The following is a 26007-nucleotide window of genomic DNA, read 5'->3' on the forward strand; positions in this document are numbered from 1 at the left end:
TTTGCCTTGCACACACCCAGCTGGTCCAGGTTTGATCCCATATGATCCCCTACCATAGCCAGGAGTATTTCCTAAGCTCAAAGTTGGGAGTAAGCCCTCAGCACTGCTGGGTATGGTTCAAAAAACCAAAAGCAAAAAAAAAAAAAAGGTAAATATCTTAGTTATATAAGATGGTGAGAAAATAAATAAAAACCAGAGAACAAATGTGCTTATAAAACACAGTATGTGGGGCCAGCACATAGAACAAGTAAGGGTTGCCCTACTAAAGTTGCCTACCCAACCACGTTTGATTCCCAATACTGTACGGTACCTGAGCATCACCATGTGTGGCCCTGGAGACCCCCAGCACTACATCCCGAGGCTCTTGCACTGAACTTATGACTCAGTTTAGAGAATCATCGGTGGGGCTCCCAGGCATTCAAATCCACAAAAAAATATATGGTGTGGCCAACCATTACTAGTAAACTTCAATTAACACTTTATAGACTTTAAAATAAAAGGCACTGCCCAACAAGAAAAAGTGCAATAAATTGAGAAAGACTATCAGGCATTTACAAAAGTTCAAAAACTATCGAAAATTATTAAAAGAACGTTCTACTCTTAATACTTTCCCAGAGCCATAATGATCAGTAAATCATTACCTTCTATTAAAAACAAAACATCTGTATTAAGGGGAAAGATCCTGAAGAAAGCATGATCTGAAAAATCTGAAAGCACAGTCAAAAGCAAATTATATTCTACCTACAAGACAATAAATAATGCATGCAGGTGGAAGAAGTAGTATCACCTTGGTCAGCAAATGAGAAGGTTTTCCTGCAATGTTTCTCAGAAGAAGGGAGGTTTCCCTGTCCAGATAGGAGTGCTTGTGTAGAGAGAGAGAGAAAGAGAGAGAAAAACAAACAAAAAAGGCAACAGAAGTCAGTGAAGGTGTTTAAATTATGAAGTAGACAAAGCATGAATGACTGTTTATAATTAATCTATTTCCCTTACATTCAATGAAATATGTCCACAATGAAACTTTAAAAGAAAAAAAAAAGGAGCAAGAGAAAGACACCATGAATGACAGTGTGTTCTAGCTTACTCCTGCTGATTCTTCACTCTGGGAAAATGGGTCACACTGCAAAGATCACGGTGTCAGACTGTCCACTAGGGCAGTGTTGGAGAGTGCTGGGCACACAGCACAAATAAACAGGTGCCAAAGCCCAATGACTGAATATACTACCTTCCATTAAAAACTAAACATCTCTTATTGAAGCCTATACTAGACTTAAATCACTTTATGTAGTCTATTCTGATAAAAACAGTAAGACTGTATCATTTACAAAACTTTCTAAATATTCTGACCAATTAACTGATCACCACACCAAGTTGAAAGCCAGCCAAATATTCTGCCTAACGATATCACCTGTTTTCAGCAGAATTTTATTAATTCACTCATGTTACCAGAGTACCCATAGCAACTCTGTTGTAAAGGACTTATTTATATAGCAAATTATAGAAACAAACTAACTCAAGTAGAATACATATATATGTATATATACATATATGTAAATATATCCCCATATATATGGGGATATATGCTTGGAGAGATATATCTACAAAAAAATTCAGAACTCACCTGATCCTATATAATTTTGAATTAAACTTTATTTTAAAACATTACGTAATTCATAATTACTGGTCATCTCTTAGCACGACGTATGGTAGAGCTGAGTGGAGCTACTGAAACAATTATAAAATATATTTTATAAATCTGACCATGTATCAGTTATTCTTCAGATATAAGACCTTTGGAAAGACACATCTCAGAAAGTTTACTATCATAAATAGTAGAACTTTCCACTTCAAGATTAGAAGCCCTCGGATGAAGTGATATAGCACAATAGGTAAGGTGTTTGCCTTGCATGTGGCTAACCCAGGTATATGTGGCTCACCCAGGAGTGACCCTGAGTACATAGCCAGCAGTAAGTCCTAAGCACTGCCAGGTGTAGTCTCAAGACCAGGAAACCAAAAACAAACCCCCACCGAAAAAACAAAGATTAGAAACATTACTAAAGAAAATATTACTTATATCTACAGTATGTTGAGTTGGGTTTGATATCTTTTTAGTATTTCAGTATTTTTTAGCTTTGTTTAAATCCAAGATGAACTTTTATAACCTACTTCTTTTACCTACTAATCAAAAACAAAACTAAAATTTTAGAAAATGAACATTTTTATGAGGGCCCAGAGAATTTGCTCAATAGCCAGAGTGCATGCAAGGGACCTGGGTTTCATCCCTGGCACCTCATGAATTCCTGAGTACTTCTGAGAGAAAAACCAAAACATGGAGCCAAGAGTAACATCACCAGGTATGGTCCCAAACCATAAACAAAACAAAACAAAACAAAACAAAAAAACAAAGAGAACACCTTCATTAAGATTAGCACTTAATGAGGTAAAACAATGTAAGAACAGAAGCAATTATCTGTAAGCTGACATTTACTTCCACAGTAGCGTAATCAACCTGAAGTTAAAATTTAATGGGCTCACTCATTAAAGCAGTAGGTAAATAGAAATTTCTGAAAATTAAATTTAATTTGAAGTTAACAATCAGCTTAGACTAGAGAAAAATTGAATAAGAATAAAGAAAAACATAACCAAAAAGAACAATCATAGCTTTAACTGCCCTTATTTCCATTCATCTCGCTATCTATATGTTGTAGAAAGTATATTCTTACACAAATGCTATGCAAAACATGAAGAAAATAGTTTCTTAAAGATTTCCCCTTATCTTATTCATAAAAATTAATGTCAAAAAGATGCACATAATGAAGTAAGTATAGTCAGAAAATTTTATTTCAAATTCCACAAAATTAATTTATTAAGCATTCAAGATAAACTCATTTGCTAAGCATAATTCAGACATTAAATTGGAATAAGTCTTAGATTTATTTAAGAAATCAGATTTATTCAGTCTCAAATTTGAGTTACCTAGACTTCAAATTATTAGAAAACTTAATCTGATAGGTAAGAAACATCTATTATATCTTTATTTGCTTACAGATTTATAAACTATCCAACTTAGAACATTATGCATTTTAAATAGCTTAAATAAAAAGTGGCTAATCATTAACAGTGACCTAAAACCTTGTTACATTGAGAAACATGAAGACTAATAAATAGCTGAACGTGGTCTTAAATTGCTTTTTGTTTGGTACAGTCATGATATTATTTCCTGCTTACTCTCTTAGCAGCAGATAGAGCAAACAAGTCTTCATGTTCCCTCTAACCAAGCTACAGAACAAAAAGAAAATCTAGAAATCCAAAGCTGCAAACTCTGTCCTTTTCAATAAATGTTTTATTTGGGACTAGAGCAATAATATAGCAGGTAAGGTGCTTGCCTTGCACACAGCCAACATGGGTTTAATCTTTGCCATCACATATGGTTCCCCAAATCCTACCAAGAGTTATCTTAAGGGCAGAGCCAGGAGTATGCCCTGAGCACCACTGGGTAAGGACCCAAAACAAAACAAAATAAACAATTAGTCAATAAATGTCTTACTTATCTACATCCCCCTACTGACACCAGGCATTCATTGTTTTATAATTCCTTGCTCACGTAAGGAGAACTGCTTACTGGAAAAAGATTCAAGAGTCAGTGAGAGAGTAAGGACTGTGATGAATAATTAAAAGACACAGTGATTTGGGCATGTCCTTTAATTAGCTCTTTCTCTTGGTATATACAGGCTGCTGGTAACAACAAATACACAAGGCTTCCTTTATATAGGGATTTGTAGGAACCAGAGAAAGTACAGAAAGTAAGTCACCTGCCTTGCCTGAGGCTGACTGGCACTGCATATGGTCCCCTGAGCACCACCAGAAGCGATCCAGAGCACCAAGTCAAGAGTAAATCCCAAGCACAGCAGGGCATGGTCCAGCCTCCGGTGCCCTGACAGGGCTTCCTTATGTCTTTTCTCATTCACCTCTAACATGTTAAGTGGGATGGACTAAGTAGGAAGTGGAGTACCTAAAATCCAGGGCTTGGTAAGGTCCTAAGCGATGAGGAAAGAGGCAAGTGAGGCAGGGTGACGATTAAAGACAGAATGCACAGAGCTACCTGCAGTTCTCAAAGGAGGTGAGGTGGTGTTGCCCTTAGGGAAACATTTCAGAAAATGTTAGGGATACTGGAGGCAGCTATGAAGAAGTCAAGGAGAGTATTACTGGTAAGATAAGTCAGAAACCTAGATGTCCTGCACACAAAGAACAATGTCACGTCATAACAACAGATGTTCCATTTAACACATGAAATTTTAACTTCCATATGGGGAAAGTTATACAGAAACATTGGTCTTTATTTAGAACTGTCTGAATTTAGAACTTAAGATTATTTTATACAAAAAACCCAAGTATTTTTGTCTAACTTTAATACTCAGTTACTCTACTAGTAATGCCATTTATGATGTAAAATAAAGGGAGGCCTGCACTTTCTTTTATTCAGAATTTGCCAAGAATTAATCATTATGTTAGAAAATTATTTTCACCAATAGAATCCCAGCTAGAAACAAGAGCTGCCAGTACAACAGCTGGCAGTCTCAAGGTTCACTGTTACATACAAATAATGGGAGATCTAAAATTTCCTTAAAACTTAACAGAATTAAGAATTAGTACTATAACAGAATTAGTATTATATTAATGAAAAGAACTGTAAAGAAAGGAATCTCACTGAGCTTCACTAAGAAAGACTGTTTAACAATATTTCACATATCACTGATTTGAAATATTTGTAACACAAAGAAAATTCTATCCTGTAAGAAGTCAGGTGTCAGTCATTTTATCACTACCTCATCCCATATTATAAAGTTGGAATGATTTTGTCACTATCACTATAAATTGTGAAATTTAACATCAGTTTTAATAATTTCTTTTGATATGGGACACGCCCAGCAGTGCTCAGGGCTTACTCCTGGCTCTGCATCCACGGATCACTCCTAGCAGGTCTCTGGGGACCATATATGGTGCCAAAGTTGGAACTTAGATCAGCTGTGTACAAGACAAGTACCTTACCTACTATACTATCTCTCCAGCTCCAGTTTTAATAATTTTATTAAATATATACTTTAGAATTTATTATAATCATTAAATTGATAGATTTTTATAAATTATAAAATGACTTATTTGCAAAAGTTTTGTGCTTCCTCTCTTTGACAGTCTGTAAATTCTACTAGCAGTTTGCTCCTACTTCAGTTAAAACTATTTCCCTTTTTCTATTATCATACAAAAGCACATTTTGTCAGTTACTATTTATCAAAACACTTTAGTTCAACAGCTCACCTACATTCCTGCTCTTTCTTTATTCTGTATATCTGTTGAAAAGCAACTTCTTGCATCTCCTAAATCCAAAGTTTACCATTTTAAATGGGTGTGGGGCTTGACCATGTCATTATCAGTCAGTCGATAGAGTGATAGTCAAGCATTTAAAAACTGCAATAGATTTAATAAATTACTTTTGTTTGCTCTACTTCCTCCTTTCAATAAACTGTTAGGGCTATAAGTTTATTTAAAAATAGATATACAGAAATAGACTATTAACTATAAAGGTACTTGGGACAGTAAAAACGTTATAAATTATTTGCTCTAACATAAGGGTGGGCTGGAGCGATAGTATAGTGGGTAGGGCATCTGTCTTGCATGCAGAGACCCGGGTTCGATTCCTCTGCCTCTCTTGGAGAGCCCGGCAAGCTACCTAGAGTATCCCACCAGCACGGCAAAGCCCGGCAAGCTCCCTGTGACGTATTCGATATGCCAAAAACAGTAACAACAAGTCTCACAATGGAGACGTTACTGGTGACCGCTTGAGCAAATCGATGAATGGGAGGACAGCGCTACAGTGATACAGGGATTACTGGATTAACAGGGCTGATAACTGCAGCACAGGCATGTGGATGAAAAGAATTACACTGTGTCTGATGCTTAAGTGTTGGGAGAGGGGCTAGAGATGACTTGAGGATGTTTTTAACTATGCACGCTATTAGAGGGTTGTGTATTAAGATCACTGGGTAACTATCAGTATTTCTAAAGGGTAGAAGGAAGACAGAGGTCAGGGATTATCTTAGTTTTGTTTAAGTTTTATGAAGACCGAAGTGACATTATCAAGTATAAATAATATACAAATCACCTATACATTTGCATTATTTTAGTAACTATGTTTTAGGTGTTATTTTTCTTAATAACCATTTTTAAATAGTAGAAAGGTAAAGGTAAAGGTAAAGGCCCTCCCGTTGATCGTCGATTCGCTCGAGCGGGCCCAGTAACGTCTCCATTGGAGACTTTGTTGTTACTGTGTCTGGCATATCGAATACTCTCGGTAGCTTGCCGGGCTCTCCGAGAGGGGCGGAGGAATCGAACTCGGGTCGGCCATGTTGGCCGCTTGTAAGGCGAACGCCCTACCCGCTGTGCTATCGCTCCAGCCCAGTAGAAAGAAAATGGCAAAATAAATTAATACTAATATCTTTTAACTGAAAGTATTAACGATCCAAATATGATTTCAACAATATTAAAAATAGATATTTCATTTTTTCATACTGTCTTCAAAATCCAGTGTATAGTTTATCCTTTTAGGATTTCAGTTTGGATAAGGCACATTTCAAGTACTTAACAGCTTCTGCATAATTAATAAAACACTGATGAAGCAGCCCCAAAAGATCCACATCTTGAACCACTGACCCTCTAGAGAATATATTTTTGGAGAAATAAATTAGATTTTCATTTATACATCAGTGCTGAAGCATCATTCTACTTTATATACTCATTATGAAAAACAGCTAAATTTGTTAGTACTATCAGAAATGACAAAAACCCTTAGTTTTAGGATAAAAAAACAAGATATGGTTTCACTTTCCAATAAAATTTTTCTTTGTAGCAGATATGCTACTATACAATTCTATCCTTATTCAAGGTAACATACCTAACATAAAGTTGCTCATTTAAATTGTTTAACTTTTACTTAAAAATATGTAGCATGCCCGGATTTCATCATCAACACGTGGGGGGGGGGGGGGGATATGCAGGTTTTGAACCACACCAGCTGTCCTTAGGGGTATTCCTGGCTCTTTGCTTAGAAGTGATCCCAGTGGTGCTCACCCAAGGATTTGAATTGCGGTTGGTTAGATACAAGGCAAACATCTTAACCCCTGCACTTATCTTTCCAACTCCAACTCCACACTCATCAGGAATTCTAAATAAAACATATATTTTTATTGAGATCACTTCCACGGACACGTTTACAGAACTTACAGGTGTCAGCTCAGCCTGTTCTTCTGTGAAGTCAATATGACGTTTGGCCTGCTTGCTGGAACATCTCAGAGAAATAGCATGCTGTGAAAATGTAGGAAGGAAAAAATAACGATAGGTAAAGGAGGTGGAAAGGACAATTCTCATTCTCATGCAGGAAGAGAAAAAGATGACTGAAATGAGTTGTTAGAACAAAATAGTAATGAAATGCTGAATGGCTCTTTCACTGTATTATGTAAAAAATTTAAAAAAAGAATCAGATGCTCCTAATCTTTGATTTAAAAAAGTTACATTACTCTACTTTGGACCATAGAGCTCTATGAGAAACCTGCCGAAGTAGTGTCTAGTATCAACCAATATAGATAAACTTCAGCTTGAAGCCCTGACTGAAGTTTAGTGATATTCAATCTTTCTTTTTTTCCTTTCCTTTTCTTCTTTTTTTTTTTAAGTGTAGGAGTACTGCTATTTATTCAGCCATTGATTAAGCTAACTGAATCGGGCATGAACTCCACATCAATCTTTCTTATTCCCTAAGTCATTTCCTCTAACCTTATCTGAAACATTTCCCATGTTCTTCAAACTTCTAGATTCTTCTAGATTCATCCTGGCAAAGCCTGGCAAGCTACCTGTGATGTATTCGATATGCCAAACACAGTAACAGCTGTCACAATGGAAACATTACTGGGCCCACTCAAGCAAATCGATGAATAATGGGAGGACAGTGACAGTGATCTCTAGTTCTACATGAATTTTATTTATTAACATAAATAAAAAATATGTGTCCTAGATCCCACTCATTCTTGTCTAAGCCCCTCTGTCACCTGATATTCAACTAGTCCAGTTAACTGGAGCTAATAGGGAAAAATATTTGTTATTCTGAGCAGCTTCCCTTATTTTCTCCTTTACACTGTTAAATTTCCTAAATTCATGCTATAGTGTATTTCCTGGCAATTTAGGTATCTCTTAATTCCCCAAAACCATTATTCATCTTTATCCAAAGCCTTATTGTGAGTCATTCTGGATCCTGTACATCATTCACAAAATCATCAATGATTTTTTAGCCAACATGACTTTCTATCTTTCCTATCCTTGCACAAACTTCACTATATTCAAATGATTTCTTTCCCTTGTTCCTTATACACTAAATCATAACCTCATAAGGTCATTGAGCATTATGTTCAGAGTTTTAATATTATCCCTCATAGTCAAGCTCACTGGTCAGGCAGTCAACTATTTGTAGAATGTATGAATGAGTGGCTATTTCTTTATGGCTTTCATGCCACATGCTTGGCCATATGCGGACTGTATTATTTTTCCTTCTCTGCATTTTCTTATAAAACATATTCCATAGACTAAATCAATTACATCAATAAAGCCTATCAAACCTGTCACTGTCACTGTCACTGTCCTCCTGTTGTTCATCAATTAGCTCAAGCGGGCCCAGTAACGTCTCCATTGGAGACTCTGTTGTTACTGTGTTTGGCATATTGAATACTATCAAGCCTAGATTAATAATATCCTCATTCTTAGGAGATAAAGATGGAATATTAATGACTGAGGGAGCATATGCAAACAACTTTCAAACAATTTAAGAAAAATGAATATGTAAAAAGAACAATAAGTAGCAAAATTTAAAATTAGCAAATTTGAGCAAAAGCTTCACACATTACTTGCATTATTTTTTTAAGGTTAATCTGTTTAGAGCTAGTCTCACTCTGTAGACTAGTGAGTGTATTTCCAAGTGCTTATGGGTTAATTTTTTAAAAAGCATCTAAATCTGAAAATGTTCAACCAAAAAATGAATACATGTATGCAAAGTGACAAAAAGGAAAGATAGAAAATAGCTCAAATGCAAACAAAGATTAAGTGTTGCTACATTAACAAAGATAAAAAGGAACAATGGAATGACAGAGAATGAATTTAGGAACAAATTTTTCACATAAATATAGTCCCAAATATCCTAATACATTTGTGGTTTACACTAATAAATTACTCATCAGTTTCTCAAAAACCCACAAATCTCTACAAAGTAATTTTGTGTACTGCTATTTTTTAATTAAATTTCTGACATGTTAAATAAAGCATACCATTTGCAAGTTAAAATCTTTGAGGCAGTGATGAAAATAGGTAAAGCACTGATCTGAACACAAGTGTCAAACCTTTGTCAAGAAATAACCACATTGTGGTACAATATGGAAAGTATCATGCTAAGCGAAATGAGTCAGAAAGAGAGGGATAGACATAGAAAGATAGCATTCATCTGGGGAATATAAAATAATAAAATATGAGATTAATACCCAAGAATAGCTGAGAGCAACACCTGGAGAATTACTCCATAACTTAGAGGCCAGCTGGGTATTCTAGGGGAAAGGACAATTCAGATAGAAAGGGGAACACCAAGTGGAGGGTGTTTGGAGGATCCTCCCAGGAGGGGAGATGCAGGTTGAAAGTAGACTGGACTGAACATGTTCGCCACTCAATGCCTCTTTGGCTGATCACAACACCCAGGAGGAGAGAGAAAACAAAAGGGAATGCCCTGCCACAGTGGCAGGGGGGGATGGGGGGATGGGAGGGATATTACCCTGGTGGTGGAAAATGGGCACTGGTGGAGGGATGGGTATTTGATCGTGGTATGACCGAGATCCAAGCACAAAAATTTGTAAATCTACAACTGTACAAAATAAATTAATAAAAAATAAAAAAATAAAAAAATAAAAAAATAAAAAAAAGAAATAACCACATTGTGATTACAAAACAAAGCACTTTGGATAGCTAAACACCTTTAAATTACAACTAGAAAACAAGGATAAACTTGTGAATATATATTAATGTGTTGGTAAGACATACTTAAATCATCTTTTGCTAATCTGTGTATATTCTCTTCACATATACTAAAAAATAAAACCCGGGTGCCTGGGTTATAGGCCTAGTTCACTCAGTTACTGACAATGTAACTTGACGCTAATTATTTAACTGGATTCCTCATGTGTAAAGTGGATAATAGTACTTATCTCCAAGAACTGTTCTAAGGCATAAGAGAATAACAATAACATTACTACCATTACAAGGATGAGAAACCACCATTTGAATTATTTTTTTCCTTTTTGGGTCACACCCAGCAATGCTCAGGGGTTATTCCTGGCTTTGCACTTAGGAATTACTCCTGGTGTGCTTGGATGACCATATGAGATGCCGGGGATCGAACCTGAACCCGGGTCGGTCGCGTGCAAGGAAAACGCCCTACCTGCTGTGCTATAGCTCTGGCCCCCACCATTTGAATTTTAAGCTCAGCCCCCAATGAATTTTAAGCTGTAATTTATTTACATTAGACAAAGTTTAGAATTGTTACATTTTTAATAATATGTTCAGAAATATATTAAAATACCACAAGATGGGGGTGTTACTGTATAAACCACTTTGCAGTTTTTCCTCCTACCACATATTTTTCTCTAGAGAAATCTGGCCAGCCTCAGATCATCTTGACTTTCCTTCAATTTAGCAATGAAACAAAATATTTTAAATAAGCCTTCAACCAGCTACTGGGATTCAAATTTTTCATTAGTTACTCACTATTTCAGTTCCATGCATGTAAAGCAAAAGAAATGGTACCTACTTCACTAGATCTGCACAGATTCAATGTGTTAACACATGAGAAGCAAAATGCCTAATCCAAAATAGCACTCAATATAACATCTGCTATTATCCTTTCATTTTCTCCCTTTTATTCTTCTTATAGTGGTCATTATATAGATAGTAAATGCTTTTAAAATTATTTGTTTTATAGCCCCTGTTAATTTAAAAAATATATGAGTATACTTCTCTTCTGGTTCAAAAAAAGAACTAGCCTTCTGCAACACAGAACAAGACAGAATAGAAACTCAAAAAATGAAAAAATAGGAAAAAATAGAACATAAAACCAAACAAAGATACCTTTTCTTTCATAAAAGAAAAAAACACTACACACAAGAACCAAGGTAGGCATAGATGCATGTCAAACTGGGATGTATATCTGTGAACAAGCATTAGACTTTTTTTCTCCCGTTTCATCAAACCTTCAGTTCTTCCTTATCTGACATTTATTCTTTCTGCTATTACTTCCCAAGGCCAGCCAAATCTGAAATTAAAGACCATGATGGTACACAAGAATCACAATTTCAGTGAGATGTGCAACCCAGTCATTAGAATCTTGAGAAACTCATTTCCTTCAATAATTGAAAAATTAATAACCTTTTTAGGTATGTTCAGGACTCGATTCAGAAAATACCATGATCCTAACCTTATCATACTTCAGATTGTTTGCTAATAATAATTTGGTGTAGAGTGGTTTTGGTCCCCTAATGCTATAATACACTTCTCTTTTCTTCCTAGTACCTCAAAATTTCTATACATATTTATTTTTAACAGAGCTCCAGAAACTAAGGAATTCTACTGAAGCTATAGTACGCTTCAGTTATAAAACTTAGTTCTGCAGACCAAGAAAAGAAAAGGTGGGCTTACCTCGGTGGAGTGTAGGGAAATCTGAGGGGAGATATTCAGGTAGAGAATATAATACTGGAATATTGTTGCATGAAACCCTGAACCCTATAATTAACAGTATTATAAGTCACAGTGCCTAAAATAAAAATCAAAAACAGAATTTCATTAAAAAAATTCTATACATAAGAAAAACTGACAATTTGAAAAGCGTTAGTAGTTCATATGCCAAGGAATTTTTTTCCTAGCATATTTACCATGAACTCATCAAACACTAATATTCCAAAAAATCTTTTAAATCTACCATAGAGTCATAGGTTTTTTATTTTCAAAGTTTTTTTTATTTTCAAAGTTTTTTATTTTCAAAGTTATTCTCATTTTTAAAATACATTTTCATATTTGAAATTTTTGATTTAAAGGAACCAATACATCTAACTACAACCAGAAAATAAATATAAAGGTACATTTAGCATTCATCTTTTATTAGTAAACTCTTCATATAAAATTCATAACATGAAATTGCCACTTAAAATCACAAACTATGATCTTATTAAAAAGTACTGTTTTATCTGTCAGTATAAAGTGGTTCCAGTAAATCAGTGGCAACATTTATTTCAAACTGGCTGAGAAATAAAGTGACTTAATACTGATTTCAACTACACAGAATTCTAATACTAAAAAATGTAGCAAATGAACTTTACTGATGGATTTCCTAAGAACTGACTGAGATTATTCTTTAAATCATGTTTATAAAAGGAAAAGTTTTATGCTGAAACATCTTTATACTCCTTAATATTTGGCAAATAATATATATATTTAAATACTCCCACCCTTACATTCAGACTTTTTTAAAAAAAAATTCTTCAGATGGTCCAAGATTGGAGAATTCATCTATTTTTATGACTAACGTAAATCTCTTAAATCCTTCAGTTCCAATCATCAGACCAAGAGTAGATTAGTTAGCTTTAAAAGAAACAATAATTTTTTTTTCTTTATTATAACTGAAGTGGCATAGTACTACAACAATGTTTAAATTGTTTGTGCCTTTGATATACAAACTTACTGTACAACACCCTGAACAAAGTGCTATAATACATCCATCACCATCCTTGTTAGCTGTAGTCCACCTCATCACTCCTGGCCCTCAAACCCCACTTGACAATTTTATTCCTGTAGTCAGGTTCAAATTTGCTTTGTTTCTTGATATACTACTTAGATATGAGATAATCTAGCACTTGTCATCTTTTCTGACTTATTTAGCTTAATACGATACCTTCTAGTTCTAAGTTGCAGAAAAGAACAGAATTTCACTTTTTCTTATCTGAGTAGTATTTTATTGTACATATATATGTAAGTATGTATGTATACACCACTATTCTTTCTCGCAGCACTCATTGGGTATTTGGACACTTTTGGATCTTGGCTATTGTTAATAGAGCTGCAGTGAACATGGGTGTACACATATCTCTTTAGAATAAATTTTTTTGTGTGTTCTTGGGGTAGATTCTAATGAATAGAACCCCTGGGTCATACAATACATTTATCTCTGAACATTTTAGAAAGTTCCATATTGTTTTCATAAAGGATGAACCCTACCAACAGTGACTGAGGGCTCCTTTTTTCACCACATTCTCATCAATACTAGTTGTTTCCAGACTTTTTTGATATAGGCCATTCTCACTGGTGTGATGTGATAATGCCTTGTCATTTTGATTCGCAGAAGATAACTTTTTAACAAACAGCCTCACTTTGCTTTTAAAATATTCATAACTATAAGGAGGCAAATATTTCAGTCTTAGAATTCAAAGACAAACCTCTCAAACTTCTAAGTTCTCTGATTAGTTAATCTGCCAAATAATATAGCCCAACCAAAAATACTAGAAAGACTTAAATGAGACAACATGTGAAATACCTGGACACAAAGAATTTTAAATGGAAGCTGAGAAATGAAAAGGTAAAGAAAAAAAGGACAAAAGTTTCTAATGGAACTGTTTTTGTTTCTGTCTCTGTCGGCTTTCAGAGGGCAAAGAAGCAGAAAGAAGAATCACAACACTATTTTATTTTCAGATGGACAGTCTGATTACCCGTGTACCCAAAATGTAGCACTAATCTCAAATTAAAAGTTTTTAATAACTGGTACTTGTGACACTAAATTTCAGCTACAGAACTATGCTGTCCAGGATTCTTTAACAGTTATGTATAACTATTGCCCCCTAGGGAACTGAAATTAGAGTCTCACTTTTTCTCCCATGTATTATTTCACTTGAGGCATTCATGCCATCTACCCTCTTAAAAGAAAACAATTATTTGTAATTTTAGATTGCAGACTTTGAAACAAAGACAGGTTTAATGCATCCATACATTTGTGTGCTCAGATTGACTGCTTACTACAAGACAAATAATGTTCTAGGTGCTAAGGATAGATCACAACTTTTAAAAAAGCTTTAGGTAGGGAAACAATCCTCTTGTTACAGAGCTTAGAGTCAAGTGATAGAGGGCAGAGGAGTAAAATTAAAAAGAAAAATATACAGTAAGTTTCACAGTCATAAAGATAAATACAAAGCAAAACCGGGAGACAAAAAGTAATCATAGGCAGTGGAAGAGAAATTTGGTTTTAAAATAGGATGATTAAAGGAAGGCGATTGAGAAAGTGACAGCTGAGCAAATTCTGAAGGCACAGAGGGCTCAGAATTCTGGGGAATAAAGAGGCCTAGGCAAGGGAACATTAGCACGTTTTTCAGGTAAGCTTGACTGCTGGCAAAGAACAACCAATTGGCAGATTTTAAAAAAGAAGGACAGCAGGAGCAGAAGGAATGGAAAAGCAGACCAGACCGAGTAAAGCTCTGATGGAATTTTTAAATATTGACTAAAATACAAGGCATTTGGGTTTAAAAAGAGGAAAAACAAGATGGCTTATCTTTTAATAGGGTCACTCTTGTTGCTGGAGATTATAAACTGGAGAAGGTGAATGCATGAAGTTCAGTTGGGAGACTACTGCAAAAGCCAAGGTCAAGTGAAGGTGTTAGAAGAAAATATTAATATAATCTGAATGTGAAGGAAACAGAATGTGAATATTAATTAGAAATGGGTTAAAAAAACAGAACACTTCAAGGATTTTTTTTTTGGATAAATCAAAAGGACAAAATAATCATACAGATGAAGAAGGGAGGTGTAAAATCTTATCACGCCAAAGGTTGTGTGTTCACAGGCTCACTGGATGGCACTGTCTCACCGCCTGCATTTGGTGCTCTTGAGCGGCTGTGTGTGTGGCCTGGATCGGAAAGGCGGTTGGTCAAGGGCAGACAGAAGAAGAAACGAGGGCCAGGCCAGTCTATATCAATAGTAGTTTATTCCAATCCTCTTCACTCCTGTCTTTCTCTGCCTCCTTCTCTCCTGGGCCCCAATCTTGGAAGCTCTCTACTTCTGGCTCTGACTCTGGATCTCTGGAGCCTGAGCTCTCTCGCTTCTGACTCCCTTTCCGAGCTGACTTCTTAGTTTATATAGCAGTCACATAAGGCGGTGACATAAAGGTGGGTTGAATACTGACGAATCAACAAAGAGAGGTAAGACCACTCCTCCAGGAGATCAACTCAAGGATAAAATCTCATCTACAGAGATTACTTCAAATTACTAGGAGATCCACCCAAGGGTGGGATCCCAACAAGGGTGTTTTCTTCCCTCAGTTAGTAATCTACTTAAATAGTTGTAATAAATCTACTTCTAATATTTCTAGCAATGTCATTCTGTATGAGCACAGTAAGAGATATAATTTAGTTTGGTTCTTCCTGAGAACATCTCACTATACATTACATTTCACAGTCCTCAGGCCAGGTTAATCTTCCTAGCTCCAGCAGGGTCCTAGTCTCGTCGTTACTTATTTTTGGATCATGACAGCATTTGTCCATGATCATGCCCTCAACTTATAGTTGAGTTCGTGGCTCTTTGGCCTGGCCCATTTCGATGCCAGGGTAGCTCACTGCTTGCCCTGGGTCCATTCAGTCCCTCGTCGGGACCCTGCTTTTGGGGTGCTAGGAACTAAGGGCAACTGAGTCAAGAAATCAGATGCCCAGGAGTAAATATTATTCAGAATCAATCAACTCCCAAGTTTCAAAGCATAATATTAACTGTCTTCCTGTGTCCACACAGGAAGGACATTGCTTACAATACAAGTTCAGTGTTCTTAGATGGGTGTGACCTGACAAACCTAAGCTACCTGAGGAAGGACAAAAGGGTGTTATCCTACAGGGAGGAATGAGAAAAAAAAAGCCCAGCTTCAGAAGAAGAGGAGAAGGAAAAGAGAGAGAGAGGGAGAGAGAGAGATCAAACCCAGGGTCTCATATATGCAAGGCAAATGCTCAACTGCTGAGTTGAGTTCCTGATCTGCTAAAAATAAATTTTTACCAGTGGTGCTACGGGAATAGGGGGTAAAGGGAAGACAGCACCACTCCAGGAGATGCCTAATGGTGCAACTCTTAGGCCTGGTGGTGTTTGGGATTGGGGGCACGAGGGCAATTTTGCTGGTGACAAGGGGATGGGGTGGGGAAACCTGAGACAGTCAGCACCAGTCAGAACTAAGGGCGCTCATAGGCCAGGAATGTGCTCCACACTTTGAGTCATATCCCTGTCTCTAGACTTCAGTTTTAAGACAGTGAAATTCGAGCTACCTATTTATTAAACATACACAGAGTTAGTGGTTAGAGTTAGGGGACAATGAGCCTGGAGTTAGGGAAAAAAATACTGGTTAGATATCTGTATAGAATCTAAGATGATTTAATGTTGGTACTTTCTTGACCTTTCTGAGAAACTGTCAACAGGAAGCATCATGCAACCCAGCATAAGCTCCAACCGGCTGATGAGTGACAGACAGAATTTGGTGGCTCAATCTTGACAATATTTGAGATCAGGTAATTCTTGGCCATGAGGTGTATGTTCATGTACACTATTTAGCAGCAGTGTGGGCTTTACCCACTAGATGTCAGTAGCACCCTTCAATTATGCACTACCAAAACTATCTCTAGATGTTCTGAATTTCCCTAAGTGAAGAAAGAACTCCTAAGGGAACAGAGCTGTTTTAAGAAAGATTAGAATGTGGGGGAGGGTGGTGGGGAGAGGAAGTGTCAAATAAATGAAATATGATAGAAAAGTTTGGCAGCAGTGGGAGCACATGGGTGAGATCACATAAGCGTGTCTAGAGCCAGAGAGATAGCTCCAAGGGCCAAGCACACTCTGCATGCAAGATTAATCCCTGTGTCAATTCTTGGCTCTGCATGGTCCCGAGTACTGCCAGGAGTGATCCCTGAGCAATCAATAGTCCCACAAATTGACTACTCAAGGATCACATGAGGCCCACTCACATGGAGGCCTCTTCTTCCAAAAAAGTGAATATAGAAAGAAAATCTGATGACTGCATGTTAGGGCACATCAGGTTAAGAGACTGTGCATGAGATGGAGACCATGAGGACTGGCTGGTAAAAGGGAGTCTCACATCATTAAAAATCACACTGAAGCAAAGTTAAGGGGTCTGTGTGTTTAAGAAAACCTCAATAAGACATTTAGAGGGCTGGAGAGATAGTACAGAGGGTAAGGCCTTATAAGACTTATTAACCTAGGTTAGATCCTCAGTACTCAGGAGTCCCACCAGAAGTGATCCCTGAATGCAGGTTCAAGAACAAGCCCTGAGCACAACTGGGTGGGGCCCAAAACAAACAAAAAGACAACAAAATTTGAAAGCTTAAATGCATAGGGTTGAGTGGTGACCAACTTGTTTTGCTCAAGAAAGTTCGAGTGCTATGCACACATTATAGAAAAATGCTCCAATTTAATAAGCTCTCTTGGTGATTTAAACTTAATCCAGAAAAAAATCAATTAAAACTTATCTACAATCTCTTTGCAAGGCAAAAGGAACAGACTAGATAGACCCTGTTTGCTGTTTTATTCCTAGTTTACTTTTTAAACATTACACTGAAATCTTATATTAAACATTACACAGCTGAATGCTGGTATCTTGTCTTTGAATAACACTGAATACCATTTGAAGTGTTAAAGAGTAGGGTTTTTTCACTTTCTGTCTTCTGAGACTTTAACATGATTTTATTTTACATAAAAGAAGCAGTGCACATATGTGTGCACAAATACACAACTGGAATACCTTACTGATTATGACAACACAACCTGCCCTCACACAATGTGACCCAGCTCAAAATATACTGATTAGAAAAAAGGAATAGCAACATACAAAACTAAACATAATCAAGACAGTACATCTCCAATAAAATAGGACTCATATGCCATCCCAACAGGTAAACTGAAAGAAGTAAATGATGCATACTAAATAACTGGTACTAAATAGAATTACTAGGTATAATGTAGAAGAGTTTTTAAGTTCTCTAAAGAATGTATACCACTGAGATTAAGTTTCATTTTTATTTAGTTAGCTAATTTTTTTGGTATCAGGAATCAAACCAAAGGCCTTACATGCAAGGTAAAGCATGTGCTCTGTCACTTGGTCACATCCCTGGCCTTGGGTTCTTGTAAAATGAAAATTCATTCTGTTATATAAGATTTTACCCACATTTTAAGATTTGCAGTCATGCGAAACAACTGATATTAATGCAAGGAGTTGAAGAAATCCCAATGATAAAAAATGAAGCTAAGCCTCTTCCTTAAACAACTCTGTGACAATACCATTAACTGGCCAATATATTACTTCTACAGTCTGGTTTTAAATTAAGCTTGACAAATCTTGAATCCAAGTCTCTTTTTAGACATCCCTGTGACACTGCCATATGTGGCTAATATATCACTTCTAGTCTGGTTTTAAAACTTAAGTTCAGAACATCAGAAAGTTAATTAAAACAGCATAAAAAAAAGCTCTCCTTATACTGATAACATTTTGAGTATTTTAATATTAGAATACCAGGAAGACAAGCTCCATCTATTTACCTCAGTAATTGGCTGCCCTTGATGTGTCAAATCCAGTTCATGAGGGCGTGTTACTTTGTCAATATCCAAAGAATCCATACTGGAAGCAGCAGAAGTGATGCTAGAACGGGAGGAGTTACTAATAGAGCGAACTTCAGCATCGCTCACTGTGCCTGCTGAGGCTGTTCTTCTGTGCTGATTAGTAACTAAGGGCTTAGGATCTTCTAGTAGAGATTGCTGAGCAGCCTCATCCATGCTCAAGGAGGCCTGTTCTAACTGTGCCGTGATGTCATCCAGAGAGTAGTTGGCATGTGAAGGTTTAGTTATCCTATTAGATGAAGTAGACAATCCTTTCAAGGTGCCATGTTTTGATGTGTGTCGGCTAGAAGGTAATTTCTGAGTGACTTTTGTTTCTGTGATTTGACGCTTACTATTTCCTGCACCAATACTGCTGAGCTCCTGCTCTATGGAGCAAAGATCGGCCATCAGGGCATCGAGATCCACAGTTTCTCCTTGATTCAATGCTTCTGCAATGAAACAATGCACATAATATTTCAGATCATAATCAGAATCAATGTGTTCTATTATAAATCCGTTAATAAAATCAGGGAGGAATTTTTGTTTCTGTCAAATCACAGAAACAAAACTATAAAAAAGCTAAAAAAAAAAAGGTAATTCCAAATACTATAAAGTTAATTAAGTATGTTAAATAAATGCCAGAGGAACTGACTCTAAGATTATTACCAATGCAGTTAACAATGCAATTAGGTTTGCTGTGGGTTTTATCTGAATAGTATTGTATTCATTATGATTTCAACTAGAAAGTTATTTTACTCTGCTTCATAAGAATGAATTAAGTTTATACATATATAGAACTATCCAGAATTGTAGTTGCATTGCTTATAAGAGGATACTCTTTTTACATTTAATTTCTGAGTTTACTCTTACCATTCAAGTTGTATATGGAGAAACGATAAGAAAAATTGGCCATGTTTGTTTCCTGGCGAAGAGGTGATCTTTTTATTGGTTCAGTGGGCTTGTCAGAATCCAAACTCTTTAAAAAAAGGAAGTTTAATAAGTCATGTTAAATTCAGACTTCAATGATATAAAACAGCAAATCTTGTTTTATGACAGACATAGAATGGTGGTAACAAAAAAAAGATTTTCTAAGTAACAGCCTTAAGGAAAAGTATAACTGCTTTTCATATTATTGTGATTATGTTTCTTTTCCATTTTAAGATACATGCTTACTTAAGGCACTTTAAAATATAATTATTTGGAGTAAACACCTTTATATGTGACAAATATGGTAAGAGATGTAATTTTACATAGTTACTATTTAAAAGGTAAGTTGAGAAACAGAAAACAATGATGCAGCGCATGTTCTCTTTTCACTCAAAGGTATTTTTGTTCCAGCAGAGTCTCCCTTTAAGCATTAAGTAACTGAAGAAAATGGGCAACTCTGGTGACTCAAAATTACCACTGTCCAACACCTGCACCAAACAAAAAGAGGCTACAAATTCAAACTGGGCTGGAGCGATAGCACAGCGGTAGGGCGTTCGCCTTACAAGCGGCCAACATGGCCGACCCAAGTTCGATTCCTCCGCCCCTCTCGGAGAGCCCAGCAAGCTACCGAGAGTATTCGATATGCCAAACACAGTAACAACAAAGTCTCCAATGGAGACGTTACTGGGCCCGCTTGAGCAAATCGACGATCAACGGGAGGGCCTTTACTTACTTTTTTAAATATAACTACCCCGACCCTCCCCCAAAAAGGACTCTCTCTACATAAGGGAAACAGTTACAGTGCCTAAGGCAAATCTAGAATTATAATTCAGAACAGGGTGTCTTGAAAGTCATCGTAATCAATTTAAGTTTTTTGGTTTCACTGCCTTTTAAAATGATTCATTTTCTCTATATAATAGGGAAAATTATCTGTTTACAATAGAAAAGTTCAGGGGAAAGGGTCACTAGACACAGAAGTCCTTTAGTGACTAAGTAAATCTACAAAGAGTAGGATTAGTGATTTTAAACTTTAATCACTGCTTATAATGATCAAATTCATTTCAAATTGGAAAAACAGTGGTCAAACTCACTACAAGTTAAAAAAAAACAATGTAGTTTATTTATGGAATGATGGAATTAGACTAAAATGTTCTCTTCTTTATTCATTTGTTTCAAGACAAAAAGGTTATAATGTTCAGATTATAACCTTCTAGTTTTTAAAGTTATATGAAGGAGATCCTCAAATACTCAGTACATTAATTTGAAAGCTTGACAAGTGGCCAGAAAATTCTCTTTTAACCTCAAACTTAATCCTTTTTCTAACATTTTAGCCCTATTAATTCCCTAAGTTGAATTGGAGAATAATGGGCAAGTATTCTGTAAAATAATTTGACAACAACAAAAAAAGCGATGAACCAGCTACCAGAAAAACAGACACAGACACAAAATTTTACAATTTCAAAATATTCACTAACCATGTATAAATCTATTGCAATATTAAACTGAAAATTCTATTAATACCATATGTTACAGTTATACATGTAAGTTTCTAGTGAACTAAAATAATGTTCATTAACAAGGAGTTTGGTATTTTAGTCTTATTTAAGTATTTTTTCTGAATACTTATGGTATTAAAAAAGCAACTTGTTAGGGGCTAGGAAAATAGCTAAAAATGCTAGAGTGCAAGACTAGAATGCTCAAGTTTGATCCCCCGCACCACATGCTTTCCCAATGGTGGATCCTAGTTTTTAACTTTCAAGTCCTCAAAGCTGGGAACAGGAATGCCATGAGCATTCTCTTTTGCACAACTTAGAAGATCCCCCCACCCCCTGCATCAACAATTATAGTGTAAAATATATTTATATTTACTAAATTATGATAGGTGAATTGCTAAAATTTAGGTCTTTAAATTTTAAGCTTTAACAACTTTCTAGCCAGCAATTTCAAATTATAAAACGTCTTTTGGACATAGTCACAAGCGTTTTTTATCTCCATTATTTAACCACAGAAGATAATTTCTTGTGTAGCATTACTATCTATTTAGTAAGTTTTGGGCATTTTCCCCTAATTTAGTAGCGTTAAAAAATGTAACCTATACATCAAGCCTCATGTCCACAGGCATACTTTTCTAGTACACAGTGAGAACTTCAAAACCATTCAATCTTTTTTTCTTCTCTTATTCATTTGTTTTTATGTAGGCATTGAGTTAGAATGTTCTATGTTTTAGGAGAACATTTTTACCGCTTTTCATCAAACCACCACCAAAGGACAAAATATCTCTATACCATTCTACTGGACCCTTTATTCAACCTTCCACTGGTCTCTACTTTCCCCTCATTAAGGATCTTAGTCTCACAGTTAGAATCCAATGGTTTATTTTGGTTTAGCTTTAGCCATCCTCTTGTCTTCTAACCTGAGTAAGCTTGTCTAGTTCCCCTAGCCAGGCTCCAAACATTTTGTCCAGGTCCTGATCTTCTTTGTCACTATCTTCTTCGGCACCATGATCAACTTCTTCATCTGACAGCTGCTCCATCTGAAATAGATATTTGTATGAAATGAATAATAAAAATCATGCAAGTATACATATTCAGATATATATACAGTAAAGATGTTGTATACATATATATACGAATGTGCATCTAGCTAGGGTAGCTAGCTAGCTAGCTATACAGCAACTCTCTGGAAGCAAACCTCAAAGCTAAAGATTACACAAAGAAATTCGAGTAACTAATGGAGACAGATCTGACAAGTAAACAGAAATGAACAATTAAGTCTCAAATTTTTAGAAAAATAAAAGAACTATCAAATAATGAATCAAAATTTACAATAATTTAAACATTGCAGAGCACTCCACTAATCAGCAGAAAACATTAGAGTTCTCACCAAAAACAAATCCTGTAATACCAAAACACCACAGAGAAAAACTTTCTGAAGACTTTGATGCAGGAAATTACTGTTTTTTGTAAAAACCTGTTTAGATACAAACATAACATCTTGCAAAGTCTTAGTCTAATGAACCTTTCAAGGAGAGAAAAACTGAAAACGTTAATCTATTGAACTTCATTATTTGACTCTAATCTCACTTTCAACCCCATTTGTTTTTACTTTATTTTTCTGTCACCTCCTACAAAATTCAAGGACCTGAAATAGAAAATGTCAGATAACTAGAAAGAAAACTTTAAATTCATTTATAAAATGCACCATATGTCATGACTTTTCAAGCTAAATTTGCTTGTGATACAGAACTTGCATACTACTTTGTGAAAGGAGGAAAAATTATACAAAAAATATCAATAATCAGGTAGATGATTCAGGTTCTTAATGTAAAATTAACCAGGTTTATACATAAAAGGCTCTATGAAAGCATTAGTAAAACTTAGCTTTGCTAAAATTAACTTATTCCATATTTGTTTAAAATTTATTTTAATACCACTACTGCTCAACAAAATTTTGGAAATCCTGGCTAGATCAATTACACAAGAAAAGATACAACTCCTAGTTAGGAAAGAAGACTATTGTTATTTGCAGGTGACATCACAATATGCACAGACATCACCCCATCTCTTCCCAAAAAACTGAAATTACAACTGAATACAGTCAAGTGGCAGGATGTAAAAAGCAATATACTAAAACCTATACCTATTACACTTCTACACACAACTAGTTAAAGGTAGGTGACATTAAAAAAATAAACCTAATCGTAACTGTATCAAAAGATTAAACATCTGGAAGTAAAACTGACAGCCAAACCTTGAATCAAACCAGTGTACATTGGCAGAAGATGGGTAAAGATGTTGTATACATATATTTAATGGCTATCATAAAAGATAAAGTAAAGCCTTTAAAGACATCATGGATAAACCTTGATATGATTAAAGACGTTGCTAAGTAAAAAACATTACCAGGTGGTTTCATCCATATGTGTTACACAGATAAACAGTACAAACCAATTCCCAATATACAACAAAATTAACTGTTTTTGTTAAAAACATGGCTGTTCATCTACCACAAACCCATGGCAAGTATCATTCTCAATGGGGAGAAATTAAAAGCCTTCCCTCTAAGACCAGACACAAGACAAGGTTGCCTGCTCTCACCACTCCTATTCAGTATAGTACTGGAAGTTCTGGCCACAGCAGTTAGGCAAGAAAAAGAGGTCACGCTCTCACTATTTAAAGACGATGATACTAAACTTAGAAAATCCCAAAGACTCTACAAAAAAACTCCTAGAAATAATAGATTTACATAGTAAAGTGGCAGGCAACAAAATCAACACCCAAAAATTCATGGCTTTCCTATATACAAAAAATGAAAGAGAAGAGATATTTTTAAAAAAAAAAATCCCATTCACAATAGTGCCTCTGAAAATTAAGTACCTCAGAATCAGCTTAACTAAAGAGTTGAAGGACCTATCCAAAGAAAATTACAAAACATTAAAGAAATAAAAGAGGACACTAGGAAATGGGAGACATCCTCTGCTCATGGATAGGGAGGATTAACATTATCAAAATGGTAGTACTCCCCAAAGAACTATACAGATTTAATACCATTCCTATCAGGATACTCATAACACTTTTCAAAGATACAGACAGAACACTCCTGAAATTGATATGGAACAATAACCTCCATGAATAGCTAAACCAATCCTTGAGAAAAAGATGGGTGTCATGACCCTCCCCAACTTCACACTGTACTACTAAGCAGTAGTGATTGAAACAGCATGGTATTGGACTAGAAACAGACCTGCAGACCAATGGAACAGAGTTGAATATTCTGTCACAGACTCTGAAATATATTACTTAATCTTTGATAAAGGAGCAAGAAATGTGAAGTGGAACAAGAAAAGCCTCTTCAACAAGTAGTGCTGGGAAAACTGGATAGCTACCTGCAAAAAAATGAACTTTGACTTCTAACTCCAAGCACAAAAGTCAGATCAAAGTGGATTAAAGACCCAAATATCAGACCTGAATCCATAAGGTACATAAAGGAAAATGTCGGCAGAACCCCCCATGACATTGAATCTAAAAGCATCAGTGAAACATCACTAACCAAGCAAGTGAAAACAAATACAAACAAATCAGACTATATTAAACTAAGAAGCTTCTCATTGCAGCACTCTTTACAATAGCCAGAAACTGGAAGAAGCCCGAACGCCCAAGAACAGATGACTGGTTAAAGAAACTTTGGTACATTTACACAATGGAGTACTATGTAGCTGTTAAAAAAGATGAAGTAATGAAATTTACATACAAGTGGTACAACATGGAAAGTATCATGCCAAGCGAAATCAGTCAGAGAGGGATAGACATAAAAAGATTGCATTCATCTGGGGGATATAAAGTAACAAAATATGAGATTAATACCCAAGAATAGCTGAGATCAGCACCAGGAGGATTACTCCATAGCTTAGTGGCCAGCCGGGCATTCTAGAGGAAAGGGCAGCTCAGATAGAGAAGGGAGCACCAAATAAAGTGTGTTTGAAGGATCCTCCCAGGAGGGGAGATGCATATTGAAAGTAGACTATGGACTGAACATGTTTGCCACTCAATGCCTCTTTTGCAGACCACAACACCCAAAAGGAGAGAGAGAACACAGGGGATTGCCCTGCCACAGAGGCAGGGGGGAATGGGGGGATGGGGGTGGGGGGGATATTATCCATGGTGGTGGAAAATGGGCACTGGTGGAGGGATGGGTATCTGATCATTGTATAATCGAAACCCAAGCACAAAATATTGTAAATCTACAACTGTACCTCATGGTGTTTCACTAAAAAAAAAACAAAAAACAAAAAAATAAGAAGCTTCTGCACCTCAAAAGAAACAGTGACCAAAATACAGAGAGAGTCCATGAAATGGGAAGGAATGTTTACCCAAACTCCATCTGATATGGGGTTAATATCCAAGATATATAAGACACTAGTAGAATTGTACAAGAAAAAACCTTCAACTCCATCAAAAAAATGGGGATAAGAAATGAACAGAAGCTTCTTCAAAAAAGAAATACAGATGGCCAAAAGGCACATGAAAAAATGCTCTACATTGCTAATCATCAGGGAGATGCAAATCAAAACAATAATGAGATATCATCTCATACCACAGACACTGGAACATATCCAAAAGAATAAGAGCAACCAGTGCTGGTGCAGATGTGGATGTGGGAAGAAAGGGGCTCTCCTTCACTGGTGGTGGGAATGCCGACTGGCCCGGCCTTTTGGAAAACAATCTGGACATTCCTCAAAAAACTAGAAATCGAGCTTCCATTTGACTCAGCTATATCGCTTTTGGGAATATAACCTGGGGGCCTAAAAACACACAGAAGAAACATCATTTTCACTTC

The 26007-nt window shown here is 36.0% G+C and overlaps 1 protein-coding gene across 4 annotated transcripts in view; it reads right to left on the reverse strand.

Moving 5' to 3' along the window:
• RAPH1 (Ras association (RalGDS/AF-6) and pleckstrin homology domains 1) overlaps window positions 1–26007 on the reverse strand; it is an 88949-nt gene that overhangs the window by 35261 nt on the left and 27681 nt on the right. For 2 of the 4 annotated variants that reach the window (XM_056111593.1, XM_056111595.1), the window contains exons 2-6: window positions 22085–22204; window positions 19615–19720; window positions 18688–19193; window positions 7276–7356; window positions 788–862 (exon numbers count right to left, since the gene is read on the reverse strand). In XM_056111593.1, coding sequence (XP_055967568.1) covers window positions 788–862; window positions 7276–7356; window positions 18688–19193; window positions 19615–19720; window positions 22085–22204 — 888 coding nt within the window. The remainder of the gene's footprint in view (window positions 1–787; window positions 863–7275; window positions 7357–18687; window positions 19194–19614; window positions 19721–22084; window positions 22205–26007) is intronic. The other 2 variants (XM_056111596.1, XM_056111597.1) reach the window with 2 other exon arrangements.

Source organism: Sorex fumeus, unplaced genomic scaffold (assembly GCF_029834395.1).
Source record: "Sorex fumeus unplaced genomic scaffold, SorFum_2.1 ptg000014l, whole genome shotgun sequence".
Classification (NCBI taxonomy): domain Eukaryota; kingdom Metazoa; phylum Chordata; class Mammalia; order Eulipotyphla; family Soricidae; genus Sorex; species Sorex fumeus.